General features: G+C 36.1%; 1 protein-coding gene across 1 annotated transcript in view; it reads left to right on the forward strand.

The window, feature by feature from the left end:
* Positions 1-3,667: 3,667 nt before the first annotated feature.
* The window catches only part of RTKN2 (rhotekin 2), a 71,402-nt gene continuing 53,987 nt past the window's right edge, over positions 3,668-21,082 (forward strand). Inside the window, exons 1-2 of the mRNA XM_012657432.1 lie at positions 3,668-3,884; positions 9,535-9,731. Coding sequence (XP_012512886.1) covers positions 3,825-3,884; positions 9,535-9,731 — 257 coding nt within the window. The 5' untranslated portion in view covers positions 3,668-3,824. The remainder of the gene's footprint in view (positions 3,885-9,534; positions 9,732-21,082) is intronic.

The raw sequence follows: 21,082 nt of genomic DNA on the forward strand, positions 1-21,082 counted from the left end.
TCCCAATCCCAGCACGGTGCCAGGGTCAGGCACCGACCAGAACATGGGCCTGCCGGCCTCACCTGTGGGGACAAGGCTCTCAGACCCCAGCCCTCTTCCTATTTGTGAATAATGCATGCATGCCTACTGCAGACCAAAATGCTCTTCTTTTTTTTTTTTTGAGACAGAGTCTCACTCTGTTGCCTGGGCTAGAGTGCTGTGGCATCAGCCTAGCTCACAGCAATCTCAAACTCCTGGGCTCAAGCGATCCTCCTGCCTCAGCCTCCCAAGCAGCTGGGAGTACAAGTGCAAGCCATCACGCCCGGCTAATTTTTTGTTTCTATATTTAGTTGTCCGAGTAATTCTTTTTCTATTTTTCGTAGAGACAGGGTCTCGCTCTTGCTCAGGCTGGTCTCGAACTCCTGAGCTCAAGCAATCCACCCATCTCAGCCTCCCAGAGTGCTAGGATTACAGGAGTGAGCCACCGTGCCCGGCTCAAACTTTTTAATATTTATCAATCTAGTGACTGTAAAATATCTTCTTGGGGTCTTAATCTGGAGTTTCTAGAATGATAACAGGGTTGAGCAACCTTTCACATTTCATTTGCTGTTTCGGTTTACTGTCCTCTAATATGCCTACCATACCTTTTGACCATTTTCCAATAGGATTTTTATTGATTTGTAGGAGCTCTTTACATTAACTATAGGTATTACTTGACAGCAGCAAGTGACATATTTTGAATACATCCTATTCACATAAGCTTTTCTCATTCAGTTCTCAGAGTTCTGCAGGTCCTATCACTACTGTTGCCTCTCACTACTGATGTTTTCTTCCTACAGTAGTAATGGCTCATGTTTTCATGGGACAACTAGTTTACAAAACACTGTCACAAATCTTATCTGAGTCTCAACAACTTTTAAAAACAAGATGGATATTATTATTCTTGTTTTGTAGATAAGAAAACTGAGTAGCTTGCCCAAGGCCATTGGGCTAATAAATCCTCAGACTCCACATTCCATATCCTCCTTATAATTATAGGATGCTCGGCTATTCTTAGATTATGATCCATTCATTTAAGAAAATGCTGTGCCTCTGCTTAACATCTTTAGCTCAGTCCCCCCCCCCCCCATACAAGTCAAAATACAGCTCTAGTCTGGGAAGTTCATTCTAAAACATTACCTACAAGATGAACAGATGAGTAAAAAAAAGTACCAAGAGAATTTTTTTATGAGAGGATAGGAGGCTATTAGAAATCACAAGTTACCTGTTGTGTGTCAAATCACATTTTAAAAAATAATAAGTCTGTTATGTAAGAGAGAGAGCTGATTTTAAGTTCGATATTTTCCTTTCCTTTAGCTTCTTAGAGAGTTAAAGAGAGGAATACAGGGAATAAGAGAAGAAAAATACACTTTAACATTTATTAGTATTATCTAAATTGGCTTCTCTATGCCAAACACTTATTTTTCTATTTAATTAATTAATTATTAAACACTGTTATATTTTATATAACTAATATCTATTTTATAATTAGTATCAAATATTGGCCTTATAATGGGAAGTAATATTGGTAGACAGTAATTCCATTGCTCAACCAAGCTACTACATCTGCGCAGTTGGGTGGGTATCAGCCTTCTGTGCGAGCCAAAGGAGGGTGGGGTAAGAGATGGAGATGCCCAAATGCTATCGCTCAAATATTTCAGATGGTAAAAAGTAGTACTTCTTGCTTTCTGGGAACTTTAAGATACATAGATAGATAGATAAATAGATGATAAACTCTCAAGCTAATCAAACTACTACATGTAAACTCCAACTTTTTGGTAGTTTCCATGGATGATTCTACTTTTTTTGTACATTACATACTCCAGAGAAAAGATGCAACTAACAGTGACAAGAAAGGACCTGGGGATAAATAAGGAAACAGAAGTCCTGCACTCAGGTATTTTAATCACCAGATAATAGTTAAACAAGTAAGCACTTCCTGGGCACATCCCTTGAGGAATAATAAAAACATAGGACCACATCATATCTTCTTCTTCAAAGAGAAAAGTCTTTAATAGCAATTGTCTGTATTCTACAAATAATTACTAAATATGGCCTTTTTCTTCCTTCTAGTATTATTTTGCATCTCTGGTTATATACCCAGTATTCATTCATCAAATATCCCTACATCAGTGTCCAATTTTAAATTGGTTGGCTTGCCCCTGTTTTAATGAAGTGCTAGCTTCCACATGTATTTTGATCTGAGGCTGAGAGCTGAGTTATATGATAAATACCGTATATCTGATGATGAGCTCTCTGTGCGTATGTCCTTTATGAGTCAGGTACTATGACTGGGCTCATGCAGCTCACACTGAATGGGGGGTAATTACACCACAAAGTGGGAGCATAACAGAGACGTGTGTACCGGGGGAATGGGCACCTAATGACACTGGAATTCAGATCTGTGTTGGTAATTTTGAGCACCGCATATTTTATGGTTCTGTGTAAAGATACGGGTCATTCCTAATGTGAGGCATCATCCCTAACTGGGCAGTGTTTAGTATCACTTAGTCCAAAAAGCAAATTACTCATTTGAGAGGAAGGGCACCTAATATATTTTTAAAGTACATTTTCAAACCAACTTCTTTAAAAAAGACCTTGTGAAGTAGATGACCATATAATTTAATATCCACTTTGAGACAAGTGCAAGATTGGTGGGACATTGGGACAACAGCTCAAACAAGGACTGTCTCAGGCAATAAAAAATATGGTCACTCTATTTATGGAGGAAACGTGCCCAAGGCTTTCTAGGAAGTGAGGGTAGGAGAGTTGATTTGGTAGACTCTTCCCCTCAGGAGAAAAAATGTCGGAAGCCCAAAGAGGCTTCTTGTTGCTTTTTCAAGGGGAAGTCAAGGTAAGCTCGGGACAATGGATTTTAAGGACTTTATAGAGCCTGAAATCTTTGCCACTTCAATTTTGATCTTTAAAAACCCATACATTCTCATTATGATAAATAAAAAACAAAAACTTTTAATTGTTTTTGTACTAATCTTTAGGGGCAGCAAGAAATGAGGCCCTTGAGAAGTAGTAACCCATTTTGCTGTCCCCTTGGATGTTGGTGGGTAAATGAGAGAGACAGAGAGAAATATGAAAAGAGTCCTTTGCCAGAAAGTACAGAGTAGTTGCCGCGGTGGCTGGGGAGCATCTGGGATTATAAAGAACAAGACAAGACTTTGTGAAATGCCTGGCACGGTGTCTCACGAACCCGATTAACAAAGCCAAGATCTCTGGGTGACCCTGGGTGACAGACTGTGCTGTGAGAGAGCGCTACGTTTGCGAGCAATGCCACTTGGTTCTCTGGGGGCAAGACCGTGGGCTCCTAGTGACACCGTGTGTTCCTGAGTTGTCTGTGGGGGTCCAGGGACTGCTGCAGCCGGAGTCTGTCCACCTCCTGAGCACTTCGGAGCGCCTTCGGTGGGATGCAGACAGAAGGCTCCTAGCACAAAGGGCGGCCGCGAAAACCACCAGCCTGAACCCGGCGCTGGTGACGCGCGCTTAGCCGCCGACGCCCCCCCGCGGCCCCGCCCACATCTCCGTGAGGGCCTTAAGTCTGCCCCGGACTCTCCACCTCCCCGCCTGGCCCGCACTGTGAAGCGGGTCTCCCGGCACTTCCGGCGTAGGGAGCCGGGGGGCGCGAGGCGTTCACCGCGCGTGCGCGCGCCGGCTCGCGTTCCCTGCGCCCCTACCCCTGCGGCCCCGACTTGGTACGGCCGGGCGGTTGGCGTCCCGTGCGGCTGCGGCCAGAGGCGGGCTTTTCAAATCTTCCCTTCGGAGGAGTGGTGACGGCCCAGCTGTTTGCGCCGAAGATGGAGGGGCAGACCCTGAGAGGGCCGGAGCTCGGCCTGGCCGGGTTTCCCACCCAGCAGGTGAGTGAGGAGGGGGCCCGGCCGCGGATGGAGAAGGGCTCTGGCTTCCTTTCTCCCTTCGCTCTGTCTAGTTGTCTGGAAAGCCTGCCTTCCGCGTCTAGAATTCAGCCATGGCCAGAAACAAAGGGAGGGACTAGGAGACTGCACTCCTAGGGCTCTAAAGGGCTTGGACATCTCCACGCCCGATTTCGTAGGGAGGAAGCAGAGGCCCGAAATGGGAAAGCGATGCCGGAGTCTCGCCGCGCGTTTGCGGGCGCACCTGTCCGCCGCCCTCCCCGGGGTTTGGACGCCTGTCTTGGTGCAAGTGTAAGTGATGCAGGCGGAATGGAAGACCCTGGATTTCCATGGAACCCTGCGAGGCCAGTAGAGGACAGTTGGCTTATTACTGGATTAAATGGAAAGCACAGTTACTGGAGCGATGTCTGCACACAATGTAAACTGTTGGGGCGGGGAGCGGGATGAACTGACAGAAAAAGTTGAAGGTTTGATAGTGGATTCTTTCTTAAATAATTGGAAAGGAAAGAAAGAGGGCACTTGAATTGGATAGAAGTTTTATGTTTGCTTTTGGGCCATGGAAAATATGTGTTAGAAACTTCTCATAGACCAACATTATTTCTTGACAACATCAGTTATTAAAATGTTATACTTTCCACTCTTAACCATAACTTTGGAGTCTTAAAAGAAAACTCTGATGTCTTCAAGGTGGATCTTTCCTTTTAATCTCCACCTTCTTTTACCTACTTCTGAAGTAGGTTAAACCATATGAAATTGCTAGTTTTATAGGTCAAAATTGGTAGAATATTTGCAGTTTCATATGGAGCCACCTAATGTCTTTGTTTAGAAATCTGGAATTTCCTCAGCAGATAGACAATTGTTAGGAAGTCTTCAATAACACTGAAAAATAAAGCAAGACATTAAGATTCAATATGCAAAAGAAGTCTAGTACCTTTATGAATAATTTTTATGCTGTTTTATGCCAGTGTTTTCAAAAATTTCAAAGAAGATTTTGATGTACTTTTTTTCTATCTCATTATTTTATGTACTTTGGTTGTCCTGTTAACAAAATCTTGATTTATAGTGAATTAGCAATCTCTTGAGGTTCTTGCACATATCATAGGTATCGGTGTAGCCGTCCAAGTGTATTCATTGAGTTGTGTGCTGCAGTAGTATTTAGGAATGGTACAAAAGAGACAAGAGGATAAAATCATGAACTTTAGCTCCGTGGAATGAAAATAAGTGTTTAAGTATACATAAGGGCTGGGTTATTTACGTGTGAGAAGGTACAGCATAAAATCAAAATAATTGAAATATGGAATTACCTCTTTTATTTGGATCTTGGAGAAAAACCACAAAATTGTAATAGGTTTCTACCTAACAGGAATATTGAAGGTCAGTAAGAGAATTTTATACTTAACTAACAGTGAATTTTTATTTGTTATATTTCTTTTGTTATGAATGAAGCTACTATCTAATAGAGATAAGACCAAAGATTTTGAGGTGGTCATATACTAGTGAAACACCTCTACTGAAACCTTGGAGTCATCTGTGATTCCTCACAGTATAGAATATTGGCTTTGGGGTCAGATTCAGGTCAAATCCAACTCGTTTTGCAGCCTTGAATAAGTTGTGTGTCTTTTCTAAGTTTCAGTTTTCACAATTGTAGAATGGGTATACTGCCTATCCCAGAAATTTGTTGGAATTTGAGAACTTCTCTGAAGTACTTAGCACAGAACCTAGGTCTCAGGGTGTACTTGAGAGATGACTATTCTTATTATCCTTTGTCCTATTATCCTTTGTCCTATTCATCTAGTTGGGGCAGTCACCTGCCTTTTCTTATAAATGTTTAAACTTTTGAAATCTTAATAAAAATAAAATTCAAGAAGTAATACTATCTCACTGCAGAAAAGTCAACGTATACAGAAACATGAATTTAAGAATTTGCTCTCCAATTCCGTTCCCTAGAATGGCCACTGTTAACAATTTTCAGACTTTTTTTCTGTACAGAAACAATTCTTAAAACACAATTTCTTTTAGAAAGATCATACTGTATATACTCTGCAATCTTTTTCTTCATCTTCACCTTGGTCTCTTAGCTAACATGGCTTAATTATATCCATTACGTGGATGACAGTTTCTCCCTGGATTGTTGCAGTTATCTTACCAGCAGCTCAACCTCAATTTTTTTCTTAGTCCTTAATACCAACAATGAGCTTGTTTTCTCTGCACTTCCTTTGTACTAGACTAGCTCTTAAAACCTAGTAGGTGTCTGTTTTGTACATACTCTACTTCTAGATTTCTAGTTTTAAGGTGTCCTCCTATTTCATCCATATCTTTGTCCCTTTACTTTTAACTGCCTGACTTTACTTATTACAGGACCAGGACTGCGACATAGCCTTCTTTTTGCCTTGATTACAGGCAAACTCTTATTCAGAAAATTAAAGAAGAAATAAGAGGATGGCTTTACCCCATTCTCTGCTCTTCCTGGAGACTTGCATTCAAACACTCCTAAGAGGAATGGATACAGGGAGACATGCTTTGGTCATTGGTCCCTGATTCTACTGGCTAAGCCATTATGGCTGAGGCAGCAACATTGATGATTTTAGCTCCCTACTCTTCCTCTTTGAGGTCAGTAGACATCACCATTGAATGCTCAGTGGTGCACTCCTTACAGGATCATTCATCTCACTGTGGGTAGCACTAGCCATCAGCTCTTACCCCATATGCACTTTGTACCCTTATTAACTCAAGTGCTTTGGCTCCATAAACCTGTTCTTGGCTAAAGCTAGTATTGCTTGGCCAGAGAGGTTTTTTCTGCATGTAAAGTGTAGATGTGTACTAAAACAAGTTGTATGCAAAACACAAAACTGGCTAAAACAGTAGCCTTTTTTTAAAACTCTGAATATGTTCAAAACCGAATGTATGCTTAACAATTCATCCTGCTTGTAGTCAGTCCTTCCAGATCCACTTAACCTACATTTGCCTGAGACCTGCCTCCGTGAAGGAAGTAGGGTCAAAGTTTACTATGTATGTTAATTTGTCTGGGTTAGGGGGTCAGCAAACTATTCTGGAAAGGGCCAGACAGTAAATATTTTCAGCTTTGTGGGCCACTCAGTCTCTGTTGAAATTGCTCAATTGCCATTGTATTGTAGCTTGAAAGTAGCCGTAGACAATACAAATGGGTGTGGCTGTGCTCCAGTACTACTTTATTTACAAAAACAGGTGCCAGCCAGGACATAGTTAGCTGACCCCTGCTCTAAAGGATAAAATTCTAATAGTAGTATCTGTTAGATATACCTTGTTTTCTTAATGAATATTAATTTAAACTTGCACCATCTTTAAACTTTATAAACGTAAGTTTTTTTAAACCCTGACTTTACATTTCCTTTCTCCACCATTTCATAAGCCTGTGTAATTTTATGGAGTCCCTCACTGGCAAGTGACGGAGAGAACATAATCTTCATATAGAATGGAAGCCCAAACTCATTCTTTAATGTGGCTGTGGCCACCTGCTGGTTCCTTCAGGTTGTTGCAACTTTCAAGATTGCTGTGGAATTTCAGTCTTGCAATGCTTCTCTACCCTAGCTATACATAGAATAATCAGAGAAACTTAATGCTCAAGCACCACCTCAAGAGATTCTAATTTGTTTAGGGTAGATCACTAGTTTAGGTACTTTTATAAGGCCCTTCCTCTCTACCTCAGATGATTCTAATGTGCAGCCAGCGTTGAGAACCACTGTGCTCGATCAACTGGAGGCCTCATTGCAGCATTCAAAAAGCAAAATTGAATTTAGTGGCACCAGATGGTATTTGTTTATATTTGAGTTGTGGGGTAAAGCTACCAGCTTTAAGTTGCTCTGTGTGCATTCTCCAATACTAACCAGTCTGCCAGAGTTTATTTCTATAGACATATGGGTCACATAGATAATTCTTATAATTAATTGCTAATTACATTAAGGAAGAATTTACTTTGGGGCTGACAAGTCATAAAAAGATAAAATGGAGTTGTTGAAATTCAGTCATGTGTAAAGAAGGAAAACCAGCAAATGACTACGTTTATATAGTATGCCAGTTTTGAGTTACAACACCATAAGACAAGGTTTTTATGTGGTGATTACATGATGTAATTACAGAAGGTAATTAAACAGATCTGTTTTCTGTGTGTGAATAGTACAGTTGATTGATTCGGATAGTCAAGTTAAATCATTTAGTGCATTTTCTGTTTTTGGGTAATCTTCAAAGACTATTCTCCTAACTTTCATCTTCTTTTCTTTTCGAAAAGATTGTCATTTTAATATCTAAGACTTTGTTATTAGATTCCATTCACTTTTTATTTATATTCTGATCCCAATAGAAGGTAAATTAACCTGTTCATTTCTTACCACAGAAGCTAGGATGGTCACTCATACTTTTAAAAATAGACATTCTAGAAACATTATTACATGGTTGTAGTACAGTAAAGAGTATTCAGTGATTTATAACTTTTACAAAGTCACTGTAAATTAAACCAGAACTGCTCAGTTTGTAGAATTTTAATGTTACATATGAAACTTATATATAGAAGCAGGCCATTACATTATATGATCATTATATGGAATAAAAGACCTTCAGAACTAATCAGTAGTTTGATGGTGAATCTTAAAACTAAAATAAATAATATGTCCAGAACTATATTCTAAATCTCTGTTTTAGGTAGCTAAGTCCTCTGACATTTTCTGAGTACAGTGCTTTCACTGTCTTGCTTCTGAGATTTTATTTACACTGTTTACCATGAAAAATAGCCTGTTATGCCCCTGCTGCTAAACCTTTGTTCCTTTACTCAGCATCTGCTGTTTCAGAAATTTTTCCTTGGTTAATTCAGTGTCATCAACCTCATCTTGCCATCCCATAATATAACTTATATTTTAATATAATATACATGTGTGGAATATTTTTCACATTAATTATTATACGTTTCCTAAGGCTGCTGTAACAAATGACCACGACTGGGTGGCTTAAAACAACAGATACTTATTCTTTCATAGTTCTGGAGCCAGATGTATGAAATCAAGGTATTGGCAGGACCATGCTCCCTCTGAAGGCCCCAGGGAAGAATCCTTCCTTACCTTTTCCAGCTTCTGGTTATTGCCATCAATCCTTGGTATTCCTGGAATTTTAGACTTATCACTTCAACCTTTATCTTCACATGCTGTTTTCTCTGTATGTGTGTCTCTGTATCTTCATGTGACCTTCTTTTAAGGACACCAGTGGTTGGATTTATGGCCCACTCTAATATGTCCTCATTTTACCTAATTGCATCTGCAAAACGCTGTACCCAAATAAAGTTACATTCTGAGGTTCTGAATTTGGGGGGATACTATTGAAACTAGTGCAGTTATGGTAAGAGCAAAATGTTTCTTACCTTTGTTTCTGTTCTGTTTATCCAGTAGATTGTAAAGACTTCCTAATAGCATGAAATTAAGATTTTTGCAAACAGCATTTTAAAAAGCTATAATTTTTATACCATCATATATTAAAACTGTCTTGCTTTTCTAGTATGGTATAAAATTGTAATGATAGCCAGAACATTTTCTGTTTACTAGGGATAAAAGGAAATGTTGTAATTTGGATTTTTGCTACACTTTTAAAATGCTTTTCTCTCTTTTCCTTTTAGGACTGCAGCATTCAAGAAAAAATAGACTTAGAAATTCGAATGCAAGAAGCAATATGGAAACTCCTTTCTCTGAGTACTCAAAAAGACCAGATTTTACACGCAGTTAAAAATCTCCTGGTGTGCAATGCACGAATAATGGCTTATACGTCGGAACTACAGAAATTAGAAAAGCAAATTGCAAATCAAACTGGAATACGGTTAGTAGCATAGTTTACCTATGACTTTTAATATATTTAAGTATTTGCATTAAAAACTATATAATTTAAGCTTAAGTACAAATGTCAAATCACCAAACATAGAAAACAAATATACTGAAGTAGTAGCTGACATCATAAACATTTTGACAGTAGAGCTCAGAGTGAGCTTACTATTAGGTAGCAGCTTTTATTGAGTAATTTTGTTGTGTTCAATATGTGATTGTAAAATGAAAGTGGTTCCAAAGCAAGGACTAAGGGAGTATTTTAAGAAGAAAGGAACAAGACTGATAGTTGAGTATATAGAAGTGCAAATTAAAAAATTAATTACTTTGAGATGTGCTAATAAAAAGGTACTAGTTGAGAGTAATAGAAATTTAAGTGTAGAAATAGAAATGAATGGGCAGCAAAATTATAAAGATACAAAACCTTTTGAATGGAGGGAAACTTAAAAATCTGCTAGCACATACCTTCATATGGTAAACTTAAGTCCTAGAGAGGCATATGACTTAGGGTCATGCAACTGGTGGTGGAAGCTGCTGAGAATTAGGATTTGCTATGTAACTTCTGGTTCTGTATTCTCTCTGTCACCTCATGCTGCTCTTTTGGATTAAATGTACGATTTGTGTATGAAATTTATATCCTATCCTATTTACAATTCTTAGTTTACTAGGACCTAAGAATTCGCTCAATTTAGTGGCTAGATTTTGGAGTCTTTTTAAATATAAATAGTCTTAACATCCCACATTGTTGATTAGTCTTATAGCTCTAGCGGAAGTGAAGAGTTTCTTTTTAGACTATAGTGGCTGTTGGGCTGGTCACAGTGTACCTCTGTTAAATTCTTGAAAAGTAAGGTAAAAACACAGGCTAGAGTAGGAGATTTCTGTGAAAATAAAATATTGATGAAGTAGTGATGTAGTAGAGAACTAGGTACAAAGTAGACAAACTTATTTGATGTATTGCCAGGGGATAGCTATTTTAATCTTTTTGTGCCTCAGTTCCTTCATTATAGTGGGCATGACAATATTTACATTCTGAAAGTTGATATTTTTTATATGTAAAAATCTAATTTAATGCCTTTTGCATACTGTACTCAACAAATATCAGATAGTTTTCATTACTGTGTGCCCCAGCCATTATAAAATGAAATTGCTCCAGTATCATAATCTAGGAAAATATTTTTCAGATAGGCAAACATTGACTTAAGTCAGGGCATCTCAGTCTGGGTCACATGTATCACTGAGAGTACGTGATTATGTATCAGGAGGTATGTAAAAAAGCATAGAATAAATATGCTTAAGAGCATGAATTTTTAAGATGAAGCATAAGAAATTTAGAATTGTGGAGTATTTTTGGGTTATACTTTTCTACTCCTGGGGATATATTTTCCTTCTCAGCCTTTATTAGGATATTTTGTCAAGAGGGACTGTTTAAGTAGAAAAGTTTGAGAAGCACTGATTTTAGAAAGTGTGGGACTAAGCATTATTATCTCTTGCAATATCTGGAATATTCTTCTAGGACCCATATTGGCCTCCATATTTAATGCCTTTTAAATATATATAATGAATTGTGAATTGGCCATTTTCTTAATTCAGCAATGTAACTTTTTTGAAGTGGCTGACTTATGAAAATCAAATAAATCTAATGCCTGTTAGATTTATATAGCAAAGATGGGGAAAAATTATCTGGGATCTTAACTGAAAATGTGTATGATTTTCAGTTTCTTTACTGATTGTCTTTGATAGATGAAAATATTTTTGTTGGTATATACACAGATATTTATATTCATATAAAAATAGAATTTCCCTTAATTATTGAATTATTTCTAGAATTTAAAAAATCTTAAATATTCTGTGTGGATTCTTTTGTTTATCAGTTCATTTTGTATATGCAGCTATAACCTGAGTTCACTGGTCAAATGTAACTGGAAATTATAGTACTTTCTTATTACATAAAAATGAATTGAAGATTGAGTCTTATGATAGTTTTTTGTGTTCTTTGAAGAAATTCATGTAATTTATACCATTTGATTAATCATATATTTACCTAATATCTACTACTTGCACAATACTTATTAAGCATAGTGCTAGGGTATCTATTAAAAGAACAGAATTTGTCAAAATATAAGAATATATATATTCAGCAAATGTTTTGCCTTTAGAGACTCATCAGTTTGTTCCTCAGTTTGGTTAGTCTTTAAGGTAGAAAAATGCTCTGTTTTTATATTGCTGCCAGAGTTAAAATAAATAGCATGTTAATGAGAACACTAGTCTTACCTTCTCTAAAATTTTAATGATAAAATATCAAAAAATTAATATAGACAGTAAATCTAGACTTTTTCAAAGAAGAATCAAAATCAGTATGAAGTGGTAGAATTGAAGATCTAATGAAAGAATTGGGTCTAACTCTTCTAGATCATGAAGCGTGGATAGAGTTTAGGTAGGTGAATAGGAGGAAAACAGCATTCCAAGAAAAAGAAATAGCAAAATAAAATCTTAGGGTGAAAGATGAGCATGAATTATCGAAGAGCAATGAAGAGATATGTTTGGTTGAGGCTGAAGATCAAGCCAAACGTGAAAAGGAAGGAGGAAGCAAGACTCAAGAAAGCATGCTAGGAAGTTCTTCAGTATTAACTAACAGGCTTTCTAGGTTTTGTGCTAAGATGTTCATAAATATCACATTAAAAACTGAGAAAGGTATAAACCTCTTTATTAAAGACTTGGAAACTGTGACTTAGAAATATTAGATAACTCTTTCTAGGGCACAGTGTGTATATGTATCCAGGTGACTTAAAAGCCCATGTACCTCCCCTCCCCCAGTTTACTCCCCCAAAGCCCTTGTACTTTCCACTTTTCTAAGCTGCCATGGTGAGATATTATAGGGCTTTACATTTACTTGCTTGTCTGTCATTTATTCTTTATTATTTTAAGTAAGTAAGAGGATGATAATATATGATAATATGATAATGATAATATGATAATATATAATATGGATATTTTAGGAAGGTTGTCTAGCAGCAGAGTATTAAAAGGTGGTAAAAAAATAATTAAACCAATTTTTAGGGAAAATAAGGATAGGCAGACATAGAAATGATCTAATAATGGAGTAACTTTTGATTAGAGAAATGAGTAAATAGAAACTAGTGCATAAATTTCTTTAGGGCTTTTCTAATATATCTTCACTCAAGGTGCTCTCTATACATAATCATTCTACAAAAAGTTTTCAGTTATTTCTTAATCTGATAAATTTATTGAAACAATCAAATAATCTTAATTCATTTTACACCCTTTTTAAACTGGGATTCCAGGAAATAATTAAGCCCTAATACCCTAAGACATCCATTGTATGCATTGATTTAATTATTGCTATTGTGTACAATCCTTAGAAGAATTGAGTAGTCACTCTGTGCAATAGATGAGGAACTCCACTTGAGAAATCAGTCATATCATTTGGCGGGGATTTTTTTTTATACTCACATAATCCTGAGAATATATTGGCAACTGGATAAATGTTCCATTATCATAATATTCTAATAATATAACAAAAACTTTGTTTAAATTGTTTTTAGGTATGAAACACCTTTCTAGTACACTGTTTAAATTCTTTATGCCTAAGTAAGCAAAAGATACCCGGGCTTATGTATAATTCACAATGGAGTTAAAATGATCCAAAAAACTGGGATGCAAAAATCTTTCTAGGTTGGGTAGACGGTAGGTAGGGTGAGGGGCACAGATAGCTTACTGCCTCAGTTTAGAGAGTAGCATGGCTTGGTTACAGCAGTCTGTCAATTTGCTAGTCTTTTGACCAGTAAACTAGACTATCTTCCTACTTTTTTCCTGCAGACTATACCCACATATATTTACTTAAAAGATTGTCTGTATCTACTTCTTAAAAAACAGATAATGGTGCCATATACTAAACTTCCTTAGATAGGAATTCCAGTGTCTTTGTGGTCTGCTCTCAAAATGTTTTGTTTTATTTTTTCAGTTACTATTAACAGATTTATTGCAACCAAATACTTGATCATATCCCCAAAATAGATATTGAATTTTTTCATCTCAAGCGCCTTTGCTTATACTGAAGTGCCTCACCTTACATTCCCACTTGATAAAAACCCTTTTGTTCTGCGACACCATGCCTGTATATCATCAAAGTTTCCTTGATAATTCTATTCAGAAAATGATTGTTTCTTCCTTTATGCCCATAGTAAGGACTCAAAAAATAATTATTTGCGTCCTCTTAGTTCCAGTAGCATCTAAGCCGTGAATATCTCATTGTAACATGCTACATTCTAACGGAACCATTTATAAACGCATCTTTTCAATTGAACTATACACTTTTGGAAACAGGGACAATATCTGATTCTTCTTATCAGCAAAATACAAATGATACCATCACTCACTTCATAGGGTTGGTGTGAAGATTTAGTGCCTGGAGTTCAGAGGTAACTCAGTTAATGTTGCTTCTGTCCTTTCTCCTTCATAACCTCAGAACACCTATCACTGCTGCATACTTACTTAAGAAAAATTTAACATGTGTTTCATAAATAAGGTTTTGCACCATATCCCTTCAACGTGTATGATGAGCAAATAGGGCTTAAAATTTAATAAGTTAATTATGCACTACTCTTTTTGTGTCGCATTCTTCTGTGTTCTTAGGTTGTTACTGTCTTTTGTTGGCCCAGGCCTCTGTGCTTATCATATTTCAGATTGTCATTTACTCCCTACTTAGTTTAGGTGTTAGTTAACGTTTTATTATGAAATTTTTCATATATGAAAAAGTCGTAAGAATGGTACAGTGAACATGATGTATATTCTCCACCTAGATTGACCAGTTAATAGTTTGCCATATATGTTTATCCACTCTGCCTCTTTTTCTAAATACATACATATACACATCACATGCGTACACACACATTTTTCTTGTTTGCACACACATACTTATTTTCATTTGAAAATAAATTGCAGACAACATTGCATGTACACCTCAGTTTTTGGCATGTATCTTTTAAAAACACTCTCCTATATAATCAAAATATCATATATACAATATTAACAATAATTCCATAATAATCATCTAATATTCAGGCCATATTCAATTTTACCCAGTTTTCCAAAGAAAACCCCTTATATTTTTTTCCCCCAAATCAGAATTTAATATTTATACAGTACGTTTGGTTATAGTTGGGTTTTTTTGTTAGTTTGTTTGGTTTTTAAAAAATTTTTTGAGACAGGGCTCACTCTGGTGCCTGGGCTAGAGTGTAGCGACGTCCTAGCTCACTGCAACCTCAAACTCCTGGGCTCAAGTGATCCTCCTGCCATAGCCTCCTGAGTAGCTAGGACTATAGGTGCATTCCGCCACCAGGCATGGCTAATTTTTTATTTTTTGTGGAGACAAGGTCTTGCTGTTGCCCAGGCTGGTCTTGAATTCCTGGCCTCAAGCATTCTCCTGCCTCAGCCTGCCGAAATGCTGAGATCCCAGGCATGAGCCACTGCGCCTGGCCTCTTTAGTTTCTTTTAATAGCTCTACCATTTTCCAAAAACCCTTTGTCATTAATACTTTGAAGAATCTGGACTTTTAGAAAAATCTTTTAAAAATATCTTACATTCTACATTTGCCTAATTGTTTCCTTAAGGTATCATCTAACCTTTTCTCATAATCTCTATTTTTGCTGTAACTGGAAATTTAGTGTAAAAAGGCTTGGTCAGACCCAGGTTAGACATATTTTGCAAGAATTTTTCTATGTGAGGTTGGGTCCTGTATATGCTCTCAATTGATGAAATGTGATGTCTGGTTTTACCACTCTAAGTGATGCTGAGTTTGAACCCTTGGTTTACATGGCAGTTGCCAGCTTTCTCCTTTGTGATAGAATGGTTTACTCTTTGCAATTCATAAGTAATCTGTGGGGTGTTGGAACTGAGTGACTATTCTGTTATCCAACAAACTTTAACTTAATGGCTTTATCATCCGTTTATGATCCTTGCCTAAATCAGTTATTATAATTGTCAACGGAAAAAAAGACCAAACTCTGTAAAGTAATTTTAAAGAGATTTACTCTGAGCCAAATTTGAGGACCATGACCTGGAGCCACGCCCAAGAGGCCTTGAGCAAGTGGACTCGCAGAGGTTGGGTTACAGTTTGGTTTTATACATTTTAGGGAGGCAGGGGTTACAGGTGAAGTCATAAATCAATACGTGGGAGGCATACATTGGTTTGGCCCGAAAAGGTGGGCCATCTCAAAGCGGGGGCTTACAGGTTATAGGTGGGTTAAAAGATTCTTTGTAATTGGTTAAGACATGAAGCTTTGTGTAAAGGCTTGGAATGTTTCAACATAAGGAGCTCTTTATCAGAGATAAGCCACTGGACATAGATTTGTTGTGTAAATAGAGGACCTGCAGGTTTGTCTTGCATAGCCTTAGGCCTGTTAATGGATTATAAAGGATGTCACCAAGAAGGGAGGGGGGAATGATAAGGCATGTCTGACCTCCTTCCTCTTGGCAGACAATTTAGTTATAGGGTATTCCTTTGGCCACAAGGGGGTCCATTTAGTCAGCCAGTGGGGGGAGGGTGAGCCTTAAAATTTCATCTCAGTTCACATAATGGAGTTTGCAAAACAGTGTTTATCTAATTCTATTATCCTTTCTGTACTTTTTGGCTCATGTTCTTTTATAAAGAAAGATATTCTCTTCATTTGTGAATTTTTATTTGTTCAGTTTTTTATCACTTATAGTCATTAATCTTTCTGATAGTCAAATTGTCCTGAATTTGTTCAGTGGGAATTCCTTCAAACTGGTTTCTTTGTTCTTTTGCCATACCTCTATTAGTCTTTAAGAACTTATTTGCTTTCCAACACAAAAAGACCCATGCTTGCCTTATATTTTCGTGCCCCAGGCCTAGAATCAGCTATTTCTCTGAGTCCTGTTTCTCTTTAATGGTGAATGGTATTTTGAAAGCAATATCTGTGCACTAGGTGTGCTCATTATTACTGGGACATCACTGCTTCTAGGCCTTTTCAGTGGATATTGCTATGAAAGAGACAAATCATAAGTTTATATGATTATGAGTTTATATTGATATTTATAAGTTTTTGTTTTTTAGAATTATTTTATTTTTGTGTCTCTTTTATACTGAAAATCTTAATTCCCAGAAATGGTAATATATTTCCTTATTTTTTATATTATGATTATATAAATAGTTTCATAATTATAGTACCAGTTTTATTAGAGATTATAAACCTACCTGGACAGGTTCAAGATATCTTTGCAATTCTTTCAGCATACAGAAATTATTACAAAATTTCCCAACATACAGAAACGTTGAAAGAATTGTTCAGTGAAGGCCTATATACCCACCACCTAAGTTCTATAATTAACATTTTACTATATTTGCTTTTTCTTATATCTATCCCTCTATCCATCTACCAATCCATCTTATTTTTTATGAAGCAGTTCAAAATAAGTTCTTTAGAAAACCTGGAGGAAATGGATAAATTCTTGGAAACACACAACCTCCCATGCCTGAATCAGGAAGAGAAATTCTGAACAGACCAATAATGACTAGCGAGATTGAAACAGTAATAAAAAGTCTCCCAAGAACAAAAAAGCCCCAGACGAAACAGATTCAGAGCTGAATTCTGCCAGACCTACAAAGAACTGGCATGTATTCTACTAAAACTGTTTCATGACATCAAGAAGGAGGGAACCCTTCCTAACTCCACAAAGCCAGTATCACCTAGAAAGGACATAACAAAAAAGGAAAACAACAAATATCCCTTACGAACACAGGTGCAAAAATCCTCAAGAAAATACCCACAAACCGAATTCAACAGCACATCAAAAAGTTAATCCATCATGATCAAGTGAGTTTCATCCCAGGAATGCAAGGATGGTTCAATATATGTATATCAGTAAATGTGATTTATCACATAAACAGAAGTAAAAACAAAGACCATACGATCATCTCAATAGATACAGACAAAGCATTCAGTAAAATTTAGTACCTTTCATTATAAAAACCCTCAACAAACTAGCCTTCAAAATAATAAAACCCATATATGATAAACCCACAGCCAACATCATACTGAATGGGGGAAAGTTGAAAGCATTCCCCCTAACTACTGGAACAAGATAAGAATGCCCTTGTCACTGTATCTATTCAACATAATGCTGGAAGTTCTAGCCAGAGCAATTAGGCAAGAGAAAGAAATAAAGGGCATCCAAATTGAGAAAGAGAAGGTCAAATTAGCCCTATTTGCCGACGATATGATCTCATATCTAGAAAACTCTAAAGACTCCACCAAAAGGCTCTTAGAATTAATAAATAAATTCAGCAAAGTCTCAGGTTACAAAATCAATGTACAGAAATCAGAAGCCTTTCTATATACTAATAACAGTCAAGCTGAGAGTCAAATCTAAAGCCCAATACCATTTACAATAGCTGCAAAGAAAATAAAGTATTTAGGCATATACTTAACCAAGGAGGTGAGAGATCTCTACAGGGAGAACTACAAAACACTGATGGAAGGAATCATAGATGACACAAACAAATGGAAAAACATTCCATGCTTATGGATGGAAGAATCAATGTCATTTAAATGTTCATACTGCCTAAAGCGATTTACATATTCAGTGTGATTCCCATCAAAATACCAACATATTTCAAAGATCTAGAAAAAATAATCCTACAACTTGTATGTGGAACCAAAAAAAGAGCCGTAATAGCCAAAGCAGTCGTAAGCAAAAAGAAGAAATCCAGAGGCATCACATTACCTGACTTCAAATTATACTACAGGCTGTAGTAACCAAAACACCATGGTACTGGTATAAAGGTAGAGACTTTGACTAGTGGAATAGAATAGAGAACCCAGAAATAAAACCGTATAGGTATGAGCAACTGATTTTTGACAAAGAAGACAAAAACATGTTATAAACTTCATAAACAGGGTTATTTGTTTACCTTTTTCTGTTTGAATTAATTATATTTTTTGGATATATCATGTTTCCTTGTGCCCCTTCCCAATTCCCAATTGGTAATCCCACACTAAGAAGCAGCCACTGTTCTGATTTTCTTGCACCGTAGGTTAATTTTGCCTATTTTAGTACTCAGTATAAATGGAATTATATGGTAGAGGCTTCTTTTTTTCCATATAATACTTTTCAAGATTCATCATGTGATAAACATGTATCAGTTATTTTTCCTTTTTAATGATAAATGTGTTCTACCATATCCCTTTTACTAGGGTTGATTCTTTTCTGTTATTTCTGCCTACTTTTGGTCTCTTGCCAATCCCTTTAGGTATTTGTTTTTTAAATAATTTTTCTAGATTTTTAAATTGTTTTCTGTAGGAATTTCTCCAATATGAGCTACTCTGCCATTATCAAAGCGGAATTTGTTTAGTTGCATCTTGATCAAATAATTTTAGTTTTTGTACTTTATGGAATATCTTGTTTTCTTTATGACTTGATATGTTCCATTTTCATGATTGTTTCATTGGCTTTTGAAGTTATATTTTTATCAGAGTATAAAGTTTGTGATATATGTTCAAAAGATCTGTGCTAATAACTATGATTTTAAGGTTTTCTATAGCTTTATTTATTTTTTTTACAACTTGAACTGTCTTATACTGAAACAGGTTAAAATTTTTTTCTTCATTAAGGTTTTGTTATCTTTACCCTTGTATCTTCTATACTTTCTGCTTTATAAAGATGCTCTGTAACGTTTGGTACCTTAGGTATTTGTGATATATTCATTGTCAATTGCAGCATTTAGCATTATAAAGTGTCCCTTTTTTCATTGTTGTCTCAGGTAATGCTTTTGGACCTGGATTCTACCTTTCCTGATGATAAGATCACATTCCTGTTTTCTTATTTGCATTTGTTTGATATATCTTTACCCATCTCTTTATTTTTAGCCTTTCTGTATAGCCTTTGAAGGTGTGTTTCTTGTATTTATGCTAGAGTTGGATTTTACATTACAAGCCAATCTGAAAATCTTTTAATGAAGGAATTAAATCCATTTATATTTACTAATATAACTGATGTATCAGCCAGTCATATTCTTTTATGTTATGCTGACTATGTATTATAATCTTTTACTATGTGATCTATTTTCTTTGCTCTTTTTCTTAATTTTGGAAGAATTTTGTAAGTCATGGTAGTTACTATAATTTTATATAAAAAAGTTTATATACTGATAACTATATAATGCCCTTAGTTCTTATTTTTCCCTTACTTTGGCTTCTCCTATTTTGTTTTTCTGCTTTAAGTGATATTATTTTCTTCTTATCATCTATATTGAGATCAATGAACTTATTTTATTTTCCCCTTTCTCCCTTTTCTACTTTTTTAAGTTGTCTTATTTTTACTTTGGTGGAATGGATAATACTTACACTTGTATCTTCACATTTGTTTTAGTCTTTGATCTGCAATTAAGTATGTATAATGTTCACTACTTATGCTTTTATTGTACTTTCCAAAATAATCTCTTTTGGAAGAAGCTCATCAGCTAGTAAAGTCTTCAAGATGAGCATAATTTTCTTCATGTTCTTACATGTTTAGTGTGTTTTTCTTCAGTATTGCTACTTAAAGGGTAACTTGTCTAGTTATCAAATCCTTAGCCAATACTTTCTTTCCTTGAGTTTCTTGAAGACTTTGCTCCATTGTCTTGTTATTGAGAAATCTGATCTTTCACTTTCTTTTCTTTGTGAATGATTCATTCTTCTTCCCTGGAGACTGAAAGTGGTTTTCTTTATCCTAAAGTCTGATTATTTTACCGGGATATGTGTAAGGCTGACCATTTGGCTCATTATGGGCCCTTTCAATATGTAGATTCAGTTCTTTTATTTTCAGAAAGTGTTCTGGGGTTATATTAATAGAATAAAGTATTAATTCTATCTCATTATTTTTTCTTATTTAAGAACTTTAATTACACATAAGTTGGATCTTCTTTACCTTTATGTCTATCACTTTCTGATCTTTTTTTAACACTTTATTTCATTTTTGTTCTTTTGGTTCTTTTCATTCCCATCTACTATGTCCCTTAGTGTACTTTCACTTCTGTTCATCCTTGAGCACCTTATATTTTAATGTTCATTTCAGAAATGGTTTTATTTTTTCCATTTTCTTTCCTTGTTCTTTCCTCTCATTCTTTTCTCTCTTTGTATATCTGCATTTTGTTTACCCTTTACTAGTGTGAGGTTTTAGATTTCAGGTTTCTGGTTTCTTTCATACGTGCAATAATTTAACTGCACTTAATTCATTTTGGAGTATTGTGTTAAAGTTTATATTTGTTTATATAATTGTGTTTATATTTTGTGGAGGTCAGGTTGGTAGAGTATTTTTATCATCTGAGGAGTT

This window comes from Propithecus coquereli, unplaced genomic scaffold (assembly GCF_000956105.1).
Source record: "Propithecus coquereli isolate 6110/MARCELLA unplaced genomic scaffold, Pcoq_1.0 Scaffold115, whole genome shotgun sequence".
Classification (NCBI taxonomy): Eukaryota; Metazoa; Chordata; class Mammalia; order Primates; family Indriidae; genus Propithecus; species Propithecus coquereli.